This window comes from Amblyomma americanum, chromosome 5 (genome assembly GCF_052857255.1).
Source record: "Amblyomma americanum isolate KBUSLIRL-KWMA chromosome 5, ASM5285725v1, whole genome shotgun sequence".
NCBI classification, from domain to species: Eukaryota; Metazoa; Arthropoda; class Arachnida; order Ixodida; family Ixodidae; genus Amblyomma; species Amblyomma americanum.
In genome coordinates, this window is record NC_135501.1 from 171,874,314 (window position 1) to 171,891,212 (window position 16,899).

Genomic DNA, 16,899 nt, shown 5'->3' on the forward strand with positions numbered 1-16,899 from the left:
GGCCATGAGCTCGCTGCTGGTGAGACGGCTCTCCCATTGCTCCGCACTCGGGTGTTCGTGTTTGTGGAATGCTTTGTTGCGTTCGCACTCCCAAGTAATGCGACGAAGTGTGGGTGTGGCTCCGCACCACGGGCAGGTGGCCCTGTATTGTGATGGGAACATTTTGTTTAGTGTGTGTAGGTTGGAGAAGGTGTGTGTCTGTAGTCTACGCCAGATGGTGGCCTCCTCCTTTGTCAGAGCTTTGTGTGGTGGTGGATATTTGATTCTGATCCCCCTGTGTAATTAAAAGTTCTGCGTATCCCCCCTCGCAGGCTTGCAGATGGAACTCCGGGAAGTTAGACTGTCCTGCTCGGATTGCTTCGCCTCGAGCTAGGCTGTCTGCCCTTTCGTTTCCCTCGTATCCCCGCGGGGCCTGGGATCCAAATCGGATTGTGTCTGGGTTTGTTTAGCTCGGTAGGGGCTACCCGCTGAGTATCCTGAGGGCCGTTTTGCTAATTCTGCCCTTCGTGTAGTTTTTGCACGTTTCTTTCGAATCTGTTAGAATATCTGTTAGAATTAGGGGGAGGCCGGTCCTATAGCCTTCTGCTGCCGCCAGCACGACGGAAATTTCCTCGGCCTCCGCTGCGCCAGCGACTTTCGCCGTGGCGCTCGTCACTAGGTTTCCTTCGTTGTCTACTACCACCATTGCGGCTGCATGTTCTGCTCCGCATGGATAGACGGCAGCGTCTGTGTAGACAGTGTTGTCTTTTGGGGCTAGCGTTCGTTCGACGTATTCTGCCCCAGCCTTGCGTCGGTTTGCGTGAAGATTAGGGTCCATGTTCTTTGGCATAGGCCCTATGTTAAAGGATCTTCTGAGGTGGTCCGGAACCTCCGCGTATCTATCGATTAGTCCGCGCGTGTCCCGACCCAGCCTTTTCAGGAGCGCCTGTCCTGCGGGGGTGCCTCCGAGTCTGATGGTCTGTGCACCCAGCAGCGCTTCCGCGAGTTCGCTGAAGGTGTTGCTGACGCCCAACTGCAGGAGTTTCTCGTTGGACGTGTTTCTGGGTAGGTGGAGGGCTGTCTTGTAAGCCTTTCTGAGGATGGTGTCGGCTAGCTCTCTTTCCGCCTTGGTGGTTGCGTGGTACGGTAGGGAGTACGTGACTCGGCTGACGATGAGGCTGTTGACGAGTTTGAGGGTGTCTTCCTCTCTCATTCCGAGTCTTTTCTGGGAGAATCGGTTGATCGTGCGGCCCACCTGTTCCGCTGCCTTGCTTAGCAGGCTGATGGTGTGGCTGCACTTGCGGCTGCTTTGCAGCCACATTCCCAAAATTCTAATCATGTTCTTCTCGGGGATGTGTTGTCCCTCGAGGGTGACTTCTAGTGTTGCCTGGGTGGGATGTTTGCCAATTCTGAGGAGTTCCGATTTTTCCGTCGAGCATCGTAGGCCTCGTTATTTGGTGTAGTTTTCCACGCAGGTGGCAGCCTCTTGCAGTCTCTCTTGCTTTTCACCGAGTGATCCCTGAGTGGTCCAGATTGTGACGTCGTCGGCGTACATCGCGTGCTGGATACCTTGGATCTTCTTTAGTCTGTTTGCTAAGCCGATCATTGCCACGTTGAAGAGGACGGGCGATATGACGGATCCTTGGGGTGTGCCTTTGCAGGGGGTGTGAAAGACGTCGCTTCTCAGCTCGCCCAGGCCCACTGTTGCTGTTCTGTTGCTTAGGAAGTCCCTGATGTAGTCGTGGGTTCTCTTCCCGCAGTTGGTATTGTTTATGCCCTCCATGATGGCCGCGTGGCTGACGTTGTCAAATGCCCCTTTTATGTGGAGGGCCATGACCACAATTTCGCCCGCTTTTGGCATCGTCTCGAGCACTTCCTCCTTGAGTTGGAGTAGCACGTCTTGTGTAGAGAGGTTGGCCCTGAATCCAAACATACTGTCCGGGTACAGTTGCTCTTTCTCCAGGTAAGATTGAATTCGTCTGGTGATTACTTTCTCGTAGAGTTTTCCCAGGCACGACGTGAGGGATATCGGCCTGAGGTTCTCTATTTGTAGCGTCTTGCCTGGCTTTGGAATCATTACGACGACGGCATGTTTCCATTCCGCCAGAACTGTTCCTTCTTGCCAGAGTGTGTTGAGGTATTTGGTTAGTTGGTCGATTGCATCGTCGCTGATATTTCGGATCAAAGAGTTCCGGATCTTGTCCGCTCCTGCTGCCGTGTTTTTCGTTGCCGATCTGATCGCTTCTACTACTTCTTCCCTCGTGATGGGTCTGTCCATAGTGGGGTAGTCTTCCCCGCGGTATTCTTCTTTGTAGTTTTCGACCTGATCTCTGCCGTAGCATTTGATCTTGACTTCTTCTAATAGTTGTTCGTCCGTCCCTTGGTACTGGTGGGCTAGCCGCTGTATAGCCTTGCTGCCTTCTGACTTGTTTTTGCTCGGATCCAAGAGAGCTTTGAGGATCTGCCACGTCCTAGCTGTCCTGAGGGTGCCGCTCAGCGAATTGCTGAATTGCTGCCATCCCTGTCTGGCCAGCTGGTTCGCGTACTCCTCCGTCTGCCTGGTGATGTCCGCAATTTTCTTTTTGAGTTTTCTGTTGAGTTTCTGTCTTTTCCACCGCTTGGTGAGTCCGCGTCTTGCCTCCCATAGCGTGAGGACCCGCTTGCCCACCTCGGGTGTTTGCTCTGTTCTGTCGACTTCTTTAGTGTAAAGGTCCTGGATTTGCCTTAGTTGCTGGCTCCAGTCCTCTGCTGAGCTGATGGTGTTTCCCTCGAGCTGTCTGCAGTGCGCTCTGAAGGCGTCCCAATCTGTCAACCGGGCCGTGCCAATCTTCCTCCGGACGTTTTCCGCCGTGACGCTGATTCTTAGGATGTGATGGTCGCTGCCAAGGTTGTCGAGCAGGTTCTCCCACTCCGCATTCTTGGCGCCCCTTACAAAGCTTAGGTCAGGACACGTGTCTGGACTCACGCTATTTCCCTGTCTAGTTGGTTGGTTTTCGTCGGTTAGCAGCTCGCAACCCGCGTTTTCTGCCGCCGTGCATATGCCGCGTCCCTTTTTGTCCTCGTTAGGGGAGCCCCACCTTGGACTCTTGGCGTTGAAATCGCCTGCTATCACTAGGGTGTTTTGTCCCGCCATCTTTTTTGCCTCCGCGAAGAGCCTAATGAAGTCTCCTTTGGTTTGCTTAGGCGGGCTGTATAGGTTAATGATAAAGGTGCTTTTAGCTTTCCTTTTCTTTTTGGGTATTATTTCCGTAATTACGTGTTCGATCTGGGTGTCCTCAATTGCTTTGTGTGTTATGGCTACTACTTGGTTACTTATAAGGGTTGCCGTACGGCCGCTCTCCTGATATGTGTAGCCCCTGAGTGTAGGGGTGGTGTTAGTTTCTTGTAACATGATTACGTCTGGTGGGGTTGTTTTGGTGTGAATAAACTGCTGTAGAAGGCCCTGCTTACACTTGTACCCCCTGCAGTTCATCTGCCAAATTTCAAAACCTTAGGCGCGAGCTCCAGCAGAGTCGCAGAGAATCGAACGAGCTGAAAAGACAGCTCAACGAGCTCATTACAGAAAAACAAGAGATGAGAAGAGGCTACTCGCCAATTAGAACACCAACCCCTCCTCCTATGGAGACGCAACGAAACAACAGTGAGGGGAGCAATCCCAACGACAAAATAGCAACCTTCATGACTCAAATATTTGAGCGAATGCAGCAAATGCAAAACGAAATACAACAGACTCAACAAAAGTTTGCCTTGCAAGAGTAGAGCTTCAGAAATTACATTAAGAACCAAAACACCCAAAGAACCACTAACGACGCTAGAGACAGACTATTTAACTAACGTAGGTTCGGCACAGACACCCCAAGCACACCCAACAATAACCAAACATGGCAGAACGCAAACAACAACAATTAGAAATTTGGCAGTGGAACTGTAGGGGGTACAAGCGGTGCTGAGCTCTATTTTCACCTTGTTCGGCGTATCGTCATACATGCGCGGAACAAGCACCCGCGAAAGTGTACAGCGCGGCGGTAGGCGATAGTGTGGAACAACAGCTGCCAACCGCTCTTTAAACCCGCGCTCTTCAACGACGCTGTAGGGCTGCAAATGAAGCGCCACCATGGCAGCGACCTTGCTGTTTAGTGCTTGCGTCATCTTTTCTGAAAGCGGCTCTGTCGGGCGCACAAAGTAGGTCATGGTCGGCTGATCTTTCTCCGGCCCACCTGCAGCCATCTTTCGAGACTCTTTCATCTGGGCCGCATGCAGCTTCAAATGCTTGGCAAGCGGCGTTGTCGTGCCTGAAGGCGTTCGAAGCACTTTGCTGCACGTGGTGCACACCGCCGTCGATGGCGATGTCTTCACAAAGTATTTCCATACGGCGCTCTTTCCTTTTCAGTGTCCACAACCTTGGTTCTCCATGGCACGAATCAGTCGGACGCGCCGTCGCAGGTATAGCCACAAAGAAGCTCACCAGCACAATCAGCTACGGCATGGCCCGACGTTACGCATGGCTCTGAGCGCCGTCATGTTGCTATGTCGATGTCGATAGGACTTGCGGACTGAAACGAACGACGGTGCTCGCAGTAATATATTCGGCTAAATACGAATATTCGCGTCGGATCGATTACTCGAAACAACACGAATACTTGGTTTTCGAATCGAATACGAATACTAAATATATAATATTCGATTATATTAGAAAGTTCCGAATATTCACTGTGTACAGAACCAAATTACTGCACGTCGTGGCATCTACGATTTTCGCTAAGTTGTCGTGTTACAACATATATTGTAGGGTTGATTTCTGCACGGAACACAGTTTATAAAATTCCAAACAACTTATCGAAACAGTTTCATTAACTGTCAGCATTATTTTGCACGATACCGTGTTTGTATTGGCTGCCAAGCCGTATAGTGTGACGGCATATGTGAAAATGCGAGAGTATGGCACCCATTGTTTGGAACTTTGGTGCTGAAAAAAAATCCATCAAATTTGCCTGCTGCATTCGCGAATTCTGGGAACAAAAGGAGATGGGCCAGGGGGCATGCCCGTAGTCAAAGCGGTCGTGCTGGTGCTGAAACAACTCCCGCTCACCGAAATTTCAGATACACGCTTCAAAATCGGTAGTTTTCATGAAACAACATTCGAATTGAACGGCGACAAAAGACCTACGGGCCCCGTGTGCCAAGAGGATGTGGGCGTGGCCTAGTGAGGGCGTGGCCCCTGCGCCACTCGGCGACGCAGTGGCCGCGCCGAGGCTGCGATGACTATGCGCATGCGCGTCTTATATTAGTCCGCTTGCCTGTCTGATAGCTCGTTTCGCGTGACCGGCTGTTGTTTCCGAGCTTGGCCGCGGGAGGCCGCTTTTCGCCGCTCGTCAGCCGCCTGATGGCCGCCGTACTCGGCCCGGCGACTGCCATGACGGCGCGCATTCGCGGCGCATTTATATCCTGCTGCTTTCTTAAAGGGGATAAGTAAAGCACTGTCCTTTTTTTCTTTTTTCTAGTGATTTGTAACTTCCCGCCTACTGTAGATGACGGCTGTGCGCTACTGCCCGCTGCCCGTCAAAACCGCTTCTTGATGCCCCTCAACAGCCACCGTCAACGTGCATCGTAAGCACTTCATAAATATTGCGCCGCCGTAAGGTGTAAAGAAACGAAGGTATTCATAGGCAACATATTTATTGCAGTGCAACAAAATACTAATGATAGAAAACAAAAATGGTCCAGGCGGCAATGGAAAGACCACTTTCGAATGCAGGATCCTCCATTAGCAGTAACCAGGCTTGCCAAACGAAGCGTCATAGACTCATTGCGTTTTTGTTTACGTACAATTTTTTCTTTTGTGGCAATAAATTTGCTGCCCAAGAATTCTTTCGGTGCTTTAAATTTCCTGGCGGCACAAAAGTTAAGTTGCACGGTAATGCTCGCCGTTGAGGGGCACGGACTGAATCGCTCCCTCAAAAAGCAGTTTTGATACAGCGCACTGTTTGCAAAAACCTAGCCTCTTTCGCAGGCAAGAAGTGGCGAATGATTAGCAAAAAGAAAAAAAGGACAGCGCTTTAATTATCTCCTTAAAAAAACAACAGGATATAAATGCGACGGGCGCCGTGAATGCGCGCCGTCATGGCATGCAGTCACCGTGCCGGGTACGGCGGCCATCAGGCGGCTGACGAGCGGCGAAAAGCGGCCTCCCGCGGCCAAGCTCAGAAAAAGAGCTGATCACGCGAAACGAGCTATCAGACAGTAAAGCGGACGAGTATAGGACGCGCATGCGCCTAGTCATCGTCCAGCGCAGCCCGACGCGGCCACTGCGCCGCAGAGTGGCGCAGAGGCAGCTTAAAAACGCCGCTCCGGCATCTCGCAAAATTTTGTCCATGACTGTACATGATCTCGCTCCCCGTCTTGTCAGTGTCCTTCATTTCTTCTTGGTTCGTACCGCAATGTGTAATGTGCAGCGCGTAATAAGACGACCTATAAGTCATTGGGGAGGACCCAGTTGAAAAAAAAAATCATCATATGCCGGGCCGGAACCAGCCCGACAATGGGGACTCTTCTCACAAGGCCGACCGGCTCCCGTAGACGCCGTTGCGTCTGCTTGTTGACGCGTCGGCTCCTACAACGCGACAAGTCCCGCACTTGTGCAACAACATAGGGGCTCAACGTCTTTGCACCAGAAACGCCTCACCGAGCTAGATGGTGACCTCTACGGGGTGCACAAATATGCGAGAGAAGTACTGCTGGTGTAGGAACACCTCCAGTTTGCTGACGTCAGTTACGGCCACCAGTTACTTGTTGCTGACGTCACATCTGTTGTAGATACATAATTGACCAAGTAACAATCAGGGTGTTTTAGGACACTGCCGGGTTTTCCTACGAGTGAGGCTTCCAATGTTATCGTGGTAACATCCCCAGTCAAGTCTCTGCTACCGCTGTTTTACCCTGAGGTGCGTCCCAAAAATGAAGCCCTGCGGCGCCATCTAGGAAAAACAAAAAAAAAATGTGCTAAGAATCCCTGCGGCGCCATAAGAAAAAATCAAAGTGCTAAGAATATTGGGGCGATAAAACTTCCTCCGGGACCATTCTGAAAGAGTTAAGCCCGTTAAGTCGTATGTTCTTTGAGAAACGAAATGACGCAGATAAAGGTTTTAAATGTTCAAAATCATTCATCATTCAATCGCCACAGTTAAGCAGACCGGACAAGGGTAGGGAAATGAGGGACTTGTTACAACAATCATAGAAAGGAAGCCAACAGTCACTGGTACCAAGTAAATTATAAGTAATTGCTATTCTGTATTAAATCAATGATTTTTATGTAAACATTCGTAGCTCTAATTGTTACACAATAATTGACAACATAAAATAAAAAAACACTCTTTTAACTATTCCTAAGTTTGAATGATTTGCTTTCCGCCATATTTAACAGGCCATATAATTTGTAGTCGCTGCTTCAAAGGAACCGCTACTATTCCGGCAAGGCTTAAAACAGCTTGACAAAGAAAATATGCATCGGCTGCTTCATGATGCCTGACTGATGTTCGCACTCACTAGCTTTCTCTGAGGAAAGCTTACTACAACGAAAGTGTTGATTTTTACTGAGACGTAGTGGTGCCTTTTAAACAGTTCCCAGGCGCTTAGAAAGAATTCGCAGGCACACTGCCCAACTGGTAGTAGAGGATGGGTATTTATCCAGCAGTTTGACATTTACATACCCTTTACCGCGATAGGACAACTGTAAGCAAGGCAGGCAGGCATACAGTTGAGGAGCAAAGGAGATCATATTCTGGGCGTGTTGAAGACGCATGCAAGAGCTTACATGGGGCTTTTGTTGTCGTCGTCGTCTTTGTGGTTGTAGCTTTCGGGGGAGCAGGAGGCGGAGGGAAGGGAGTATGAGGCGCAGGTCCTGGTGTGCCGGCAGTTGGAGGTGCCTCATCAGTTGGACCCCCTGTATTTGTTGCGTCGGCATCATCCCCTCCCTTTCCCTCAGTAGTTTTCCCACTAGTAGCCTCAGTCTCTTTTGTTGTTCCTGAAAGGCAAAAAAAAAGAGCAGTCCTCGCATTACACATGAGCTGAGCGTAAAATACAGCCGACGCCGAGCAGCACCGCACATTCACACCACAGAAATACTGCACCTGCTGCACAGAGAAGGGAGACTGCTCCTGAGGTGCAACTCAACGAGGGGCTTTGCGAACCACTTCTGAGAAAAGACGCTCCGGTAAGCACTCTTGACGTAAAGCCATCGGATACACAGTCCACGTAACATTCGTAAATTAACTAAATTTTGCTAGTAAAAGTTGACTTGAAGTGTGAAGACACGGAGCACCTTTTACTAAAGTTCCAATGTCATCTCCATATTAAACCTCAGCTAATTGGAGGTTTGTAGCTTTCCAAGCTTAGTCAACTGCAAAAACCTTGTCAGGCGCTTCAGAAAAGCTGTGTGTAGTGTGTCAGTCTCTGAAGATCCCAGAAAAAGGTGTTAAGAAGGAAACCCCACACTTGTCAGCTGCCATATATATGGTTTATGTACTGTGTACAGATACAAAATGTACAGCTCAGTGGCACCATTTTCTTGTCCCTTCTAAAACCTTGCTACTGACCGCAAACTGTTGTCCCTTAAAGGAATGTTTGGACACTAGCTGTATTCATGGTAATGTATACGGTAACGCGCTGTTTGATGAGTACTCTTTCATGCGTGATATGATGGGCAATTTTTGTATGCGATTCGCGCTTGTTAAGTCACCATGACGGGCCGCCTATATCATTGGTGTTTCAGTTCGTTGGGCGTTCTGCATTCGCCGTAGGGCCAGTTGAGTGACCTTGCGAACAGCTGTAGCAATGCGCTCTAGTAAGCTGAAACGTAAGGTGACTGATCCCAAGGACGTCGGAAATTTGGAAAATCTCATATGGTACGCACTCTTGAGCGCACCATTTAATGCAAAGCATCTCGATGTTACCTCGTAATCATTCTCGTTTTTCACAAGCAAGGCTGCTTGGCTTTAGCGTTCTACTGATTCGGGTCAATGCCGCGTTTTGTTGGAAGCGAAACGCAACTGCTCCTGTGTGCCAAGATATTTGCGGCTATTAAACAACCGCTGAACAGCGCAATTAACAAACAGCCCTCCAGTACGTGTTGGTTGAAGCCCACTACTTCCTTTGGCATGCATAAGCGTTGATCAGATAGATGTATCTGCAATTATTTCGGCATATACGAAGTAGATTATGACGGCCGAACCATGCAGTGCTAGAAAGGACACGTTGGAGGAATTGAACTAAGCCCAGAAAATCTAATTTCTGAATTTCCTTCCCAAAGTAGCAGCGCTCACGGAAATCAGGGGCTCATTTTCTAACGATCCATTTCATTTCAGATTCCCTCGGTTCCCTGCCATCGGCCTCTGCTTCATGTCCCGTATGCCGCTGGAGAAGACGTCACGCTAATGAAAAAAGAAACACACCCATAATGCCACTTACTTGCCTAAACCCTTCCTGCACACTTTCCGCACCCTTTCCGCACTCTTGCCGCAACTTTACCGCATCCTTGATCCATTGGTCGAACGTCACCGATGGTGACGAGTGGCGGAGGCACAGAGACGCGTATGGCATGTCTTACGAGCTAATATAGTACCTAGAAAGAAACTGCGCGTGGGTTGAGCAGCAGCGTGTCTGTGCGACTATGTCAGACTGAAAGCGTCGACACGACGGTGGCTATAGCGGCGTCACCTCGGCCAGGCCGACGGTGTCTCCGGATGTGCCATTCATTCCCCACCTGCTGTTCATGTCGTCGATTCTACGCCACAACCAAACAAAGTGGAACCTTAAGACAATACGGCGCCGAAGTTGCTATAAGCTAAAGACGGCAAAGAAAGTCACGTCAATTCCGACAGCCATGTTTATGTGTATTTTGCGTTGACGTCATGAGGCGTATAGTGCAATGATCCTTTAGGTTTCTATTTAGTTTGGTCGACGTGCCAGTTGTGACCATAATGACGTGATGGGTATGAGTAAATGACAAATTAGATTCGCAACCAGTGCCATCGCCTCTTCGCCGCTACGAAACCTACTGCCAAAGAACAGGAATTATGCTGCGCCAATTCGTTGCACATGCACCGCAGTTTGTTTTCCGAGACAGATTTAGTGCCGATAAACTCCGTCATGGGTGTTAAACTCGCGTGCTGCTCCCTAGTTCTTAACCGTGCGGCGCGGGCGTGGGACGCGTTCCTGCTGACAGGCATGAAGTCGACCCCCCTTGGCTAGCCTCTGGCTATGGATCTGAAAAATAATTTATACTTCGCGGAAAATTCAAAGATGTACGTTAGCAAGTGCGAAAGTGAACTGTATGTATGTCGCGAAACTAGAACTGAGCCTATCAAAAACTACGCAGTATGCGCGCTCTGGCGGCGTCAGCGCGTGCAGCTTCGGTGAAGGCTGGTTACCCCGCATTTGTTTCGAAACTTCCCGAATCCCTCGGGCTTTTATTTTTCTCTTGATGAGGCTTAGTGTCAGTCAATTTCTAATACCTTTCATGTTACTACTTACTAGGCGCACTTATGTCCTCCTGTTTCCAACCCTAATCGGGAGCTGTACCATGTGGTATGGAGTTATCCAGAATAATGTGCAATAAAACTTGGTGTATAAAGTCTAATAGTGGTAACACATGGCGAAAATATTTATGTTCATGGACATGAGTCCCGTCCCAGGTAACAGCCCTAGTAAAACAGCTATATGAAGCACTAACCTCATACAAGCGTTTTCGGAAAACGTCATACAATTTAAATATTGTATGACCTCTGGATAACAATTTTGATTTTGTAAAAAAGCATAACATTTGTATGACATATGAGTGATAATTGTATGTTTAGTTGACATTTCTGTATTAGCTTATGGCAGCATACAAGTTTTCCTTAGGTAGAGGTCTGTTTTACTGGGGGAGGCATTGAAATGCCAGAATATCCGCAGCAGCTCCCATCCACCAGGTCAGCGGGCGAGATCTTTATATTTTTGTACAAATGAGTAGCGTTATCTTGATGTCCAAGGTGTAATCAGAGTTGTTAGCAAAGCTCACCTGATGGTGGTTTGCGAGGCGCCCCAGATGGCCCAGATGGTCCAGACGGCCCACCTCCACCTCCACCTCCTCCGCCTGACGCCTCCTCAGTCGCATCTTCGCTTGGGCCTGCGTACGAAGAAGGAACTCAGTGAAACGGTTTCGCTGGATACCAAGAAATGCCGAATTTCATTTCGTCAGCATTCCCTCGACTACAACGTCGTGACACCGCAATCAGTCAGGTCATTCCATGAAAAATCTCGGGGTATATGCGACAATTTACTATTTTCTTGACAAGATTGTTTTGGCCGCGACAAAATTTTAGGGTGGCACCTGGGGCAAACATGACTGACTCGATGCGTGCGAAGCACCGCTTTGGGTGCAGCTTACGATGATTTGTAGTTTTTGTAGATACACAGAGGAGGGTATGGCGCATGGTGACCTTCCTTTTTCCCCTTTCGTTTCGTGCTCTTTCGCGTTTTCACATAGCCGCGGTCCGGCCATTGCTTCAACTGCGAAAGCACTACTGCAAGGAATCAAACCCAACAAGGAATCTTGTGATGTCCCTGACCACGGCGGCGCAGAAATAAAATAAATATTGCCTTGACTGGGCTTCCAACACGAGACGGCGTGAACAGATCAGCTTCACTGGCCACTGCACAAGGGCACTAAGCGACCACCGCAGCCGATCACGCCTCGTGTTAAACTGCAACATACTTTCGCGCTGTGCATCGCACATCCTTGTCTTCATCAAATTCCATCTGCGGCGCGAAAGAATCAGATTCAGTTTAACCTCGATCAGACGTCTACCCGAGTCTAATATCGCCCCCAGACGTGCCCTTCAGCCAGCAAAGTAATACTATCAGCCAACCGAGCAAAAACATGCCTTCGCACTTCCACTCCGTTTAACTACGTTGAAACCCCACCACTCTTCCGCGGCGTATCTTAGTAGCAGCCATCGTAGCCTTTGTATTTGACCATCGTATCGGTGTTTAGTACTTTATTGTTGACTGCTGTTACCTCTCTTGAAAACCAACGCTGTACACATTTGAAGGCATCTGCGTTTAGGGGTCCAAGTTAGAAGGTTCGGGAGGTTGTCAACTCCAAATGCCCTCACATCATACGGGGATAAGGAGAAGTTAAAGTCACCAAAGCTGTATTTGAGAAGAAAACTACGGCGCACTCACCAGCAGCTCCGAAGACAGAGTATCCAACACCGATAACCAGCAGCAACAGGAAACATAGAGCGACGAGAACTATGGCGCTCGAGCTTTCTTTCTTGTCACTGGAAAGAGATTTCTTGTGGTTTGTATTTTGGCCCGTTAACCCAGCGCTTTGCCATTGTCATCTTCGGCGGCTTTTCTACAAAACCCGAAGAGTTCTTGCGAGTTGCAAGGACTTGCTGCGAAGTTCGAACAGGACGAAACATTTCTGATGGCACAGGAAGATCGGAGCTGGTATTTTAATACTTAACTATTACAATTCTGTTTTGCGTGTGTCTCCTTCTTCCAGACTCCCTTGCAGGCGCGGTGCCCACCGAGACAGTGATGAAGGAAAAAAAAACATTGCAGATATGCACAGCGAATGGTGGGTGCAGGCGATGCAGAACTGACCGCTCCTGTATTGCCCACAAAAGCTCCTACATTATAACGTCTATCTTCTTCTTGGCCTGCTACATCTATTCCTCCGCCATTTCTTCATTCTTCCGAGCTCAGCTGGGTAACATGGATAACCAACCCTTCTGACATGTATGCAGCGTGCCCGAAATATGGGCACATGTAAAATGCAGGATTAGAAAGGCATCGCTACTCTTTGCTTGTTGTCCACTTAATTTTTGAGCGACACCGAAGTGCTTCCGCCAAATTTTGATGCAAAAGTTTGTGAAGATCTGGTGTTTAATCCTGAGAATGTATTTTTGCGTTAAGAAATTTGCCGGAGACGGAATTGATATGTATTCTGTATATTAATATTTCCAGCTCCGGAGTCAGCGCGGCTGCCCGACAGCAGTGCTGTCTTCTTCGGCTACTGCTGCGAATAACGCGACATTACCGCACAGTCAATCAACCAGCATGCGTGGCTTTGGCTACAGCAACTACTGCCAAGAGCACGTTGCGTCGAAGATAGCAGACAACGGCTGCCGAGTAGCAGCTAGAGGACTGATTCTCAATTCCGTACAGTTAACACATGGTGCGTTTTAATAATGTTCGCGTCAAACTGCTAGAAAACAGTTGGCTTGTTTCCCACATATTGCGATCGCACAGTGGCGCAGTGCGGAGTCATTGCGTAGGTTGTATTTGAAGGCTCAGAGGACAGTGTATGACCAAAACACTGTCGTAACGACAAAAAAAAACGTTAGGGAAAAATTACTACTTTTTCAGAAATACACGTAGTCATTTGTAATAAGGAAATTGAGATGAAGTGATTGTATAACAGAAATATGAAACTTTGGAAGTACGTATATCATTCCATTTCGATACTTGCCCTCCGCCTCCTTCGGCTGCCGTAGTAAAACAAATATTTCCAAAAAGAATATATCAGGCAAGGGAAACGTTGCAAAATATCAGCGCTAAAGTTGAACTCACAAATTTGGCAGTGGGGTTGATATAAAATAAATCTGAGGTGCTTAGAGAAACTTTAAGTGCATTCAAAGAGCCGTCATGTAAAGCCTATCAATAAGCATTGCAAAGTTCCGATTGAAAAGTTCCTGATGATTATTCCAGTTATTCCACGATGAAGCAGTTATCCCACAGCAATGATCACCATCAACATCAGCAGCCTCACCACCAGCATCCGCAACAGTACTTAGTAATTACAATCTATAAACGGCTTCCGTAAATCCTACGTCCGGTTTTAGCACCAAAAATATTGTGCTGTGGTGAATGAACAGGAGCTTATCCGATATTCCCGGGGCAATTCGATCGGTCTCGCTTGCTCTGCTAGTACTAGGCACGGATTTAAAGTGGCGCTATTTGTTTTTCTCCATGCAGGGATTATGAGTTCAACTTGCGCACAAGCTACAAAATATTTATAAGGGTTCAACTGCTTGGACTCTTGCTACTTACTCGACATCTGGCTGCTCTCTGAAAAACAAAGCCCAGATTTGTGGCAAGTGTTAGGACAGCAGTACGAAAACTCAATTCCTTCTGGTGCATTTGGGCACACGGAAGACTGCTGCCTTATTCAATAATGCTCGATGCGCGTAAGGTCAGAACGCCTTGCACAGGTTGCGTACTAGTCTTTGGCAAGCTCAGTGCATAGCAGGTACCAGATGTCCTGGGTAGTGCTTTGTAGGCCATCATCATAGCGACGCGCGATTAGATGAGAATAATTTGTGGGTATGTTTTCTGTTCGATGCGCGTAATGTCAGAACGCCTTGCACAGGTTGCGTACTAGTCTTTGGCCCGGTCAGTGCATAGCAGATACCAGATGTCCTGGGTAGTGCTTTGTAGGCCATCATCATAGCGACGCGCGATTCGATGAGAATAATTTGTGGGTAAGTTTTTTGTTTTAGAAGCGAAAGCTTCACTACGCTAGGTTTTCAAGAGGGCAGCGTCAGTGCAGTTTATCCTTGAACTTCCCTGATTGGTTGAAAGAGGTCATGTGGCCTACTGACGTCATAACAATCTGTCCACCGTAACAGGTTGCAACTGCCCCATCAGACTGCGAGCAACCTCCCAATTGTGCAAGGTGTAAATTGATGATTGGCCAAGAGGCCAGGTGACCTTTTAACTTTATCCGCTGCTTCAGCCATGTAATCTCGAAGCGTCCCGTCTAACCAGCGACGCAGAGTAGGAGGTTTCTTCAACTTCGGCACTGGACGCGGAGATGGTTTCATGTGAGACGGAGCGCCGGAAGACTGACTTTGTGGTCAGACATGCATTTCATCGACGCTTTACAGGCAATCCGTTCAGCAGTGTGTGTGTGGCGTTTGGTAACGTAGCCATGCAAAGGAAGCGTCCGCTTCTCACCAGGGTAACCAATGCTTCATCATGATCATCATCATCATCAGCCTTACTACAGCCACTGCAGGGCAAAGGCCTCTGTCATGTCTCTCCAATTAACCCTGTTCTTTGCCAGCTGCATCCACCCTTTGCCTGCAAACTTCTTAATCTCATCCGCCCACCTAACCTTCTGCCGCCCCCTGCTACGCTTACTTTCTCTTGGAATCCACTCCGTTACCCTTAAGGACCAGCGGTTGTCTTGCCTTCGCATTACATGCCCTACCCAAGCCCATTTCTTTCCCTTGATTTCGCCTAGGATGTCATTTACCCGCGTTTGTTCCCTCACCTACTCTGCCCGCTTCCGGTCTCTTAACGTTACACCTATCATTTTTCTTTCCATGGCTCGCTGCGTTGTCCTTAACTTAAGCTGAAAACCTTCTATGATCAAACCAATTAACCAATGCTTAAACCACAGCAAATTTTTCTGACTAACCTTAAAATCGCGATATCTGTTAGCCATGACGTCTGAGGTGCGAGCGAAAGTCCGAAGACCTCGGTGGACAGGTCTTGTTTGAAGCTGACGATGAAAAAAGGGACACTTTATGTGTACGTTTTCTGAACTGCAGCCTGGGGTTATATTCACGGCTGTTCAGTAACGTCTCGTCGCATGCCAGAAAGAAGCGGAGCTCTGGAAGCACAAAAAACGCTTGCGAAATCTAATTCGAGCGTTGTCTACCGCAGAAAACGCGTTATCTACGCCATTCTGAGGGTTTTGTGAGCCCGATTTGCACGAACTTAAAACCCCAAACTGGGATAGAGCTGAGGGAATTCTGCTGAACAGTGTATTCTACGAGTCACTGCTTTTCCAGCTGATTAGAATGCTCTGCTTGGCTGTTATTCTGTGTGCCATCGCGTGTCAGTTGTGCACCGAAGGATGTTAGGTACCATAGCGCAACGATCTTCCTCGGAAATGTCCGCAACACAGGGATCGGCCATATAGATTAAGCATGGGAGCTGCTTTAGCATTTCGACTTTCTTCATGCAGACACAAGCTCAAACGGGCGACAACCTGCATTGTATCTACTTGAGCCTCAGCAAGCGAGGGCACGGTGCAGAGCAGTAGCACGCCATTTATGCGACATAGGTGCAGAGGGTGGCAGTACTTACCAATCGATGACATGGCGGCTACAAAATAAAGATGGCACTCTCATTAATGAGAAAGTAAATAACTTAAAACAAGAGTCGATATTCCAAAACCACGTTCCATTAGATGACACATAAGGAGCATCTGCCTCTACTACTATGATTAATGTACTGATCACAGCCATAGGCGTATGTTGGTGTCTTAAGTACAGGGAAAAAACATTACGACATTGCATTTAATGATAACTTGCTCGCTTCACAGTACATTGAATAATGTTGAGAGCTCTGAAGCACCAAAGCAGCTGTCTTAAATAGGTAAGCCCAACCAGGACCATAAAAGAAAAGGCAAGAACATTGCGAAAGTAACGGGTCCTGTACTGCGATCCTCCACGCTGAAAAAGTCACACTAATTCACAACTCTATAGCGTCGATAGAAGCGCCTGCTTTGTAAGAGCGGTAATAGATGGTTAATGACGACAGCCTTGATGAGGCCCCTGACCGCCGCTGGGGGGCACTGTTATCGCTGTCTGCACCGCCAACGTTTGGCAAACACGGATCCCGCAATCTTCGGTGACGCCACCGCTGCTGTTAAAGGCAGCTTAAGACATAAAGGTGTCTGCTCGAAAGACCCAGAATATTTGGGATTTCTACGTCCGGGATGTCCACAGGAGAGCCCTATAGTAGCCTAACGTACGGACGACATTGTACACCATCAGTACTCGTAGTGGTACTGTGACATCGCTTGTATTATTTTTCATGCCTCTAGAGGCAACGTCTGCGCCGTATTCAGTCTACGATTGGGTG

At 48.4% G+C, this 16,899-nt stretch overlaps 1 protein-coding gene across 2 annotated transcripts in view; it reads right to left on the reverse strand.

Annotated features, from left to right (window-relative positions):
• The window catches only part of LOC144135299 (uncharacterized), a 51,407-nt gene that overhangs the window by 24,438 nt on the left and 10,070 nt on the right, over window positions 1-16,899 (reverse strand). For both annotated transcript variants that reach the window (XM_077668008.1, XM_077668009.1), the window contains exons 5-10: window positions 16,120-16,137; window positions 14,074-14,091; window positions 13,493-13,508; window positions 12,199-12,296; window positions 11,033-11,140; window positions 7,790-7,999 (exon numbers count right to left, since the gene is read on the reverse strand). In XM_077668008.1, coding sequence (XP_077524134.1) covers window positions 7,790-7,999; window positions 11,033-11,140; window positions 12,199-12,296; window positions 13,493-13,508; window positions 14,074-14,091; window positions 16,120-16,137 — 468 coding nt within the window. The remainder of the gene's footprint in view (window positions 1-7,789; window positions 8,000-11,032; window positions 11,141-12,198; window positions 12,297-13,492; window positions 13,509-14,073; window positions 14,092-16,119; window positions 16,138-16,899) is intronic.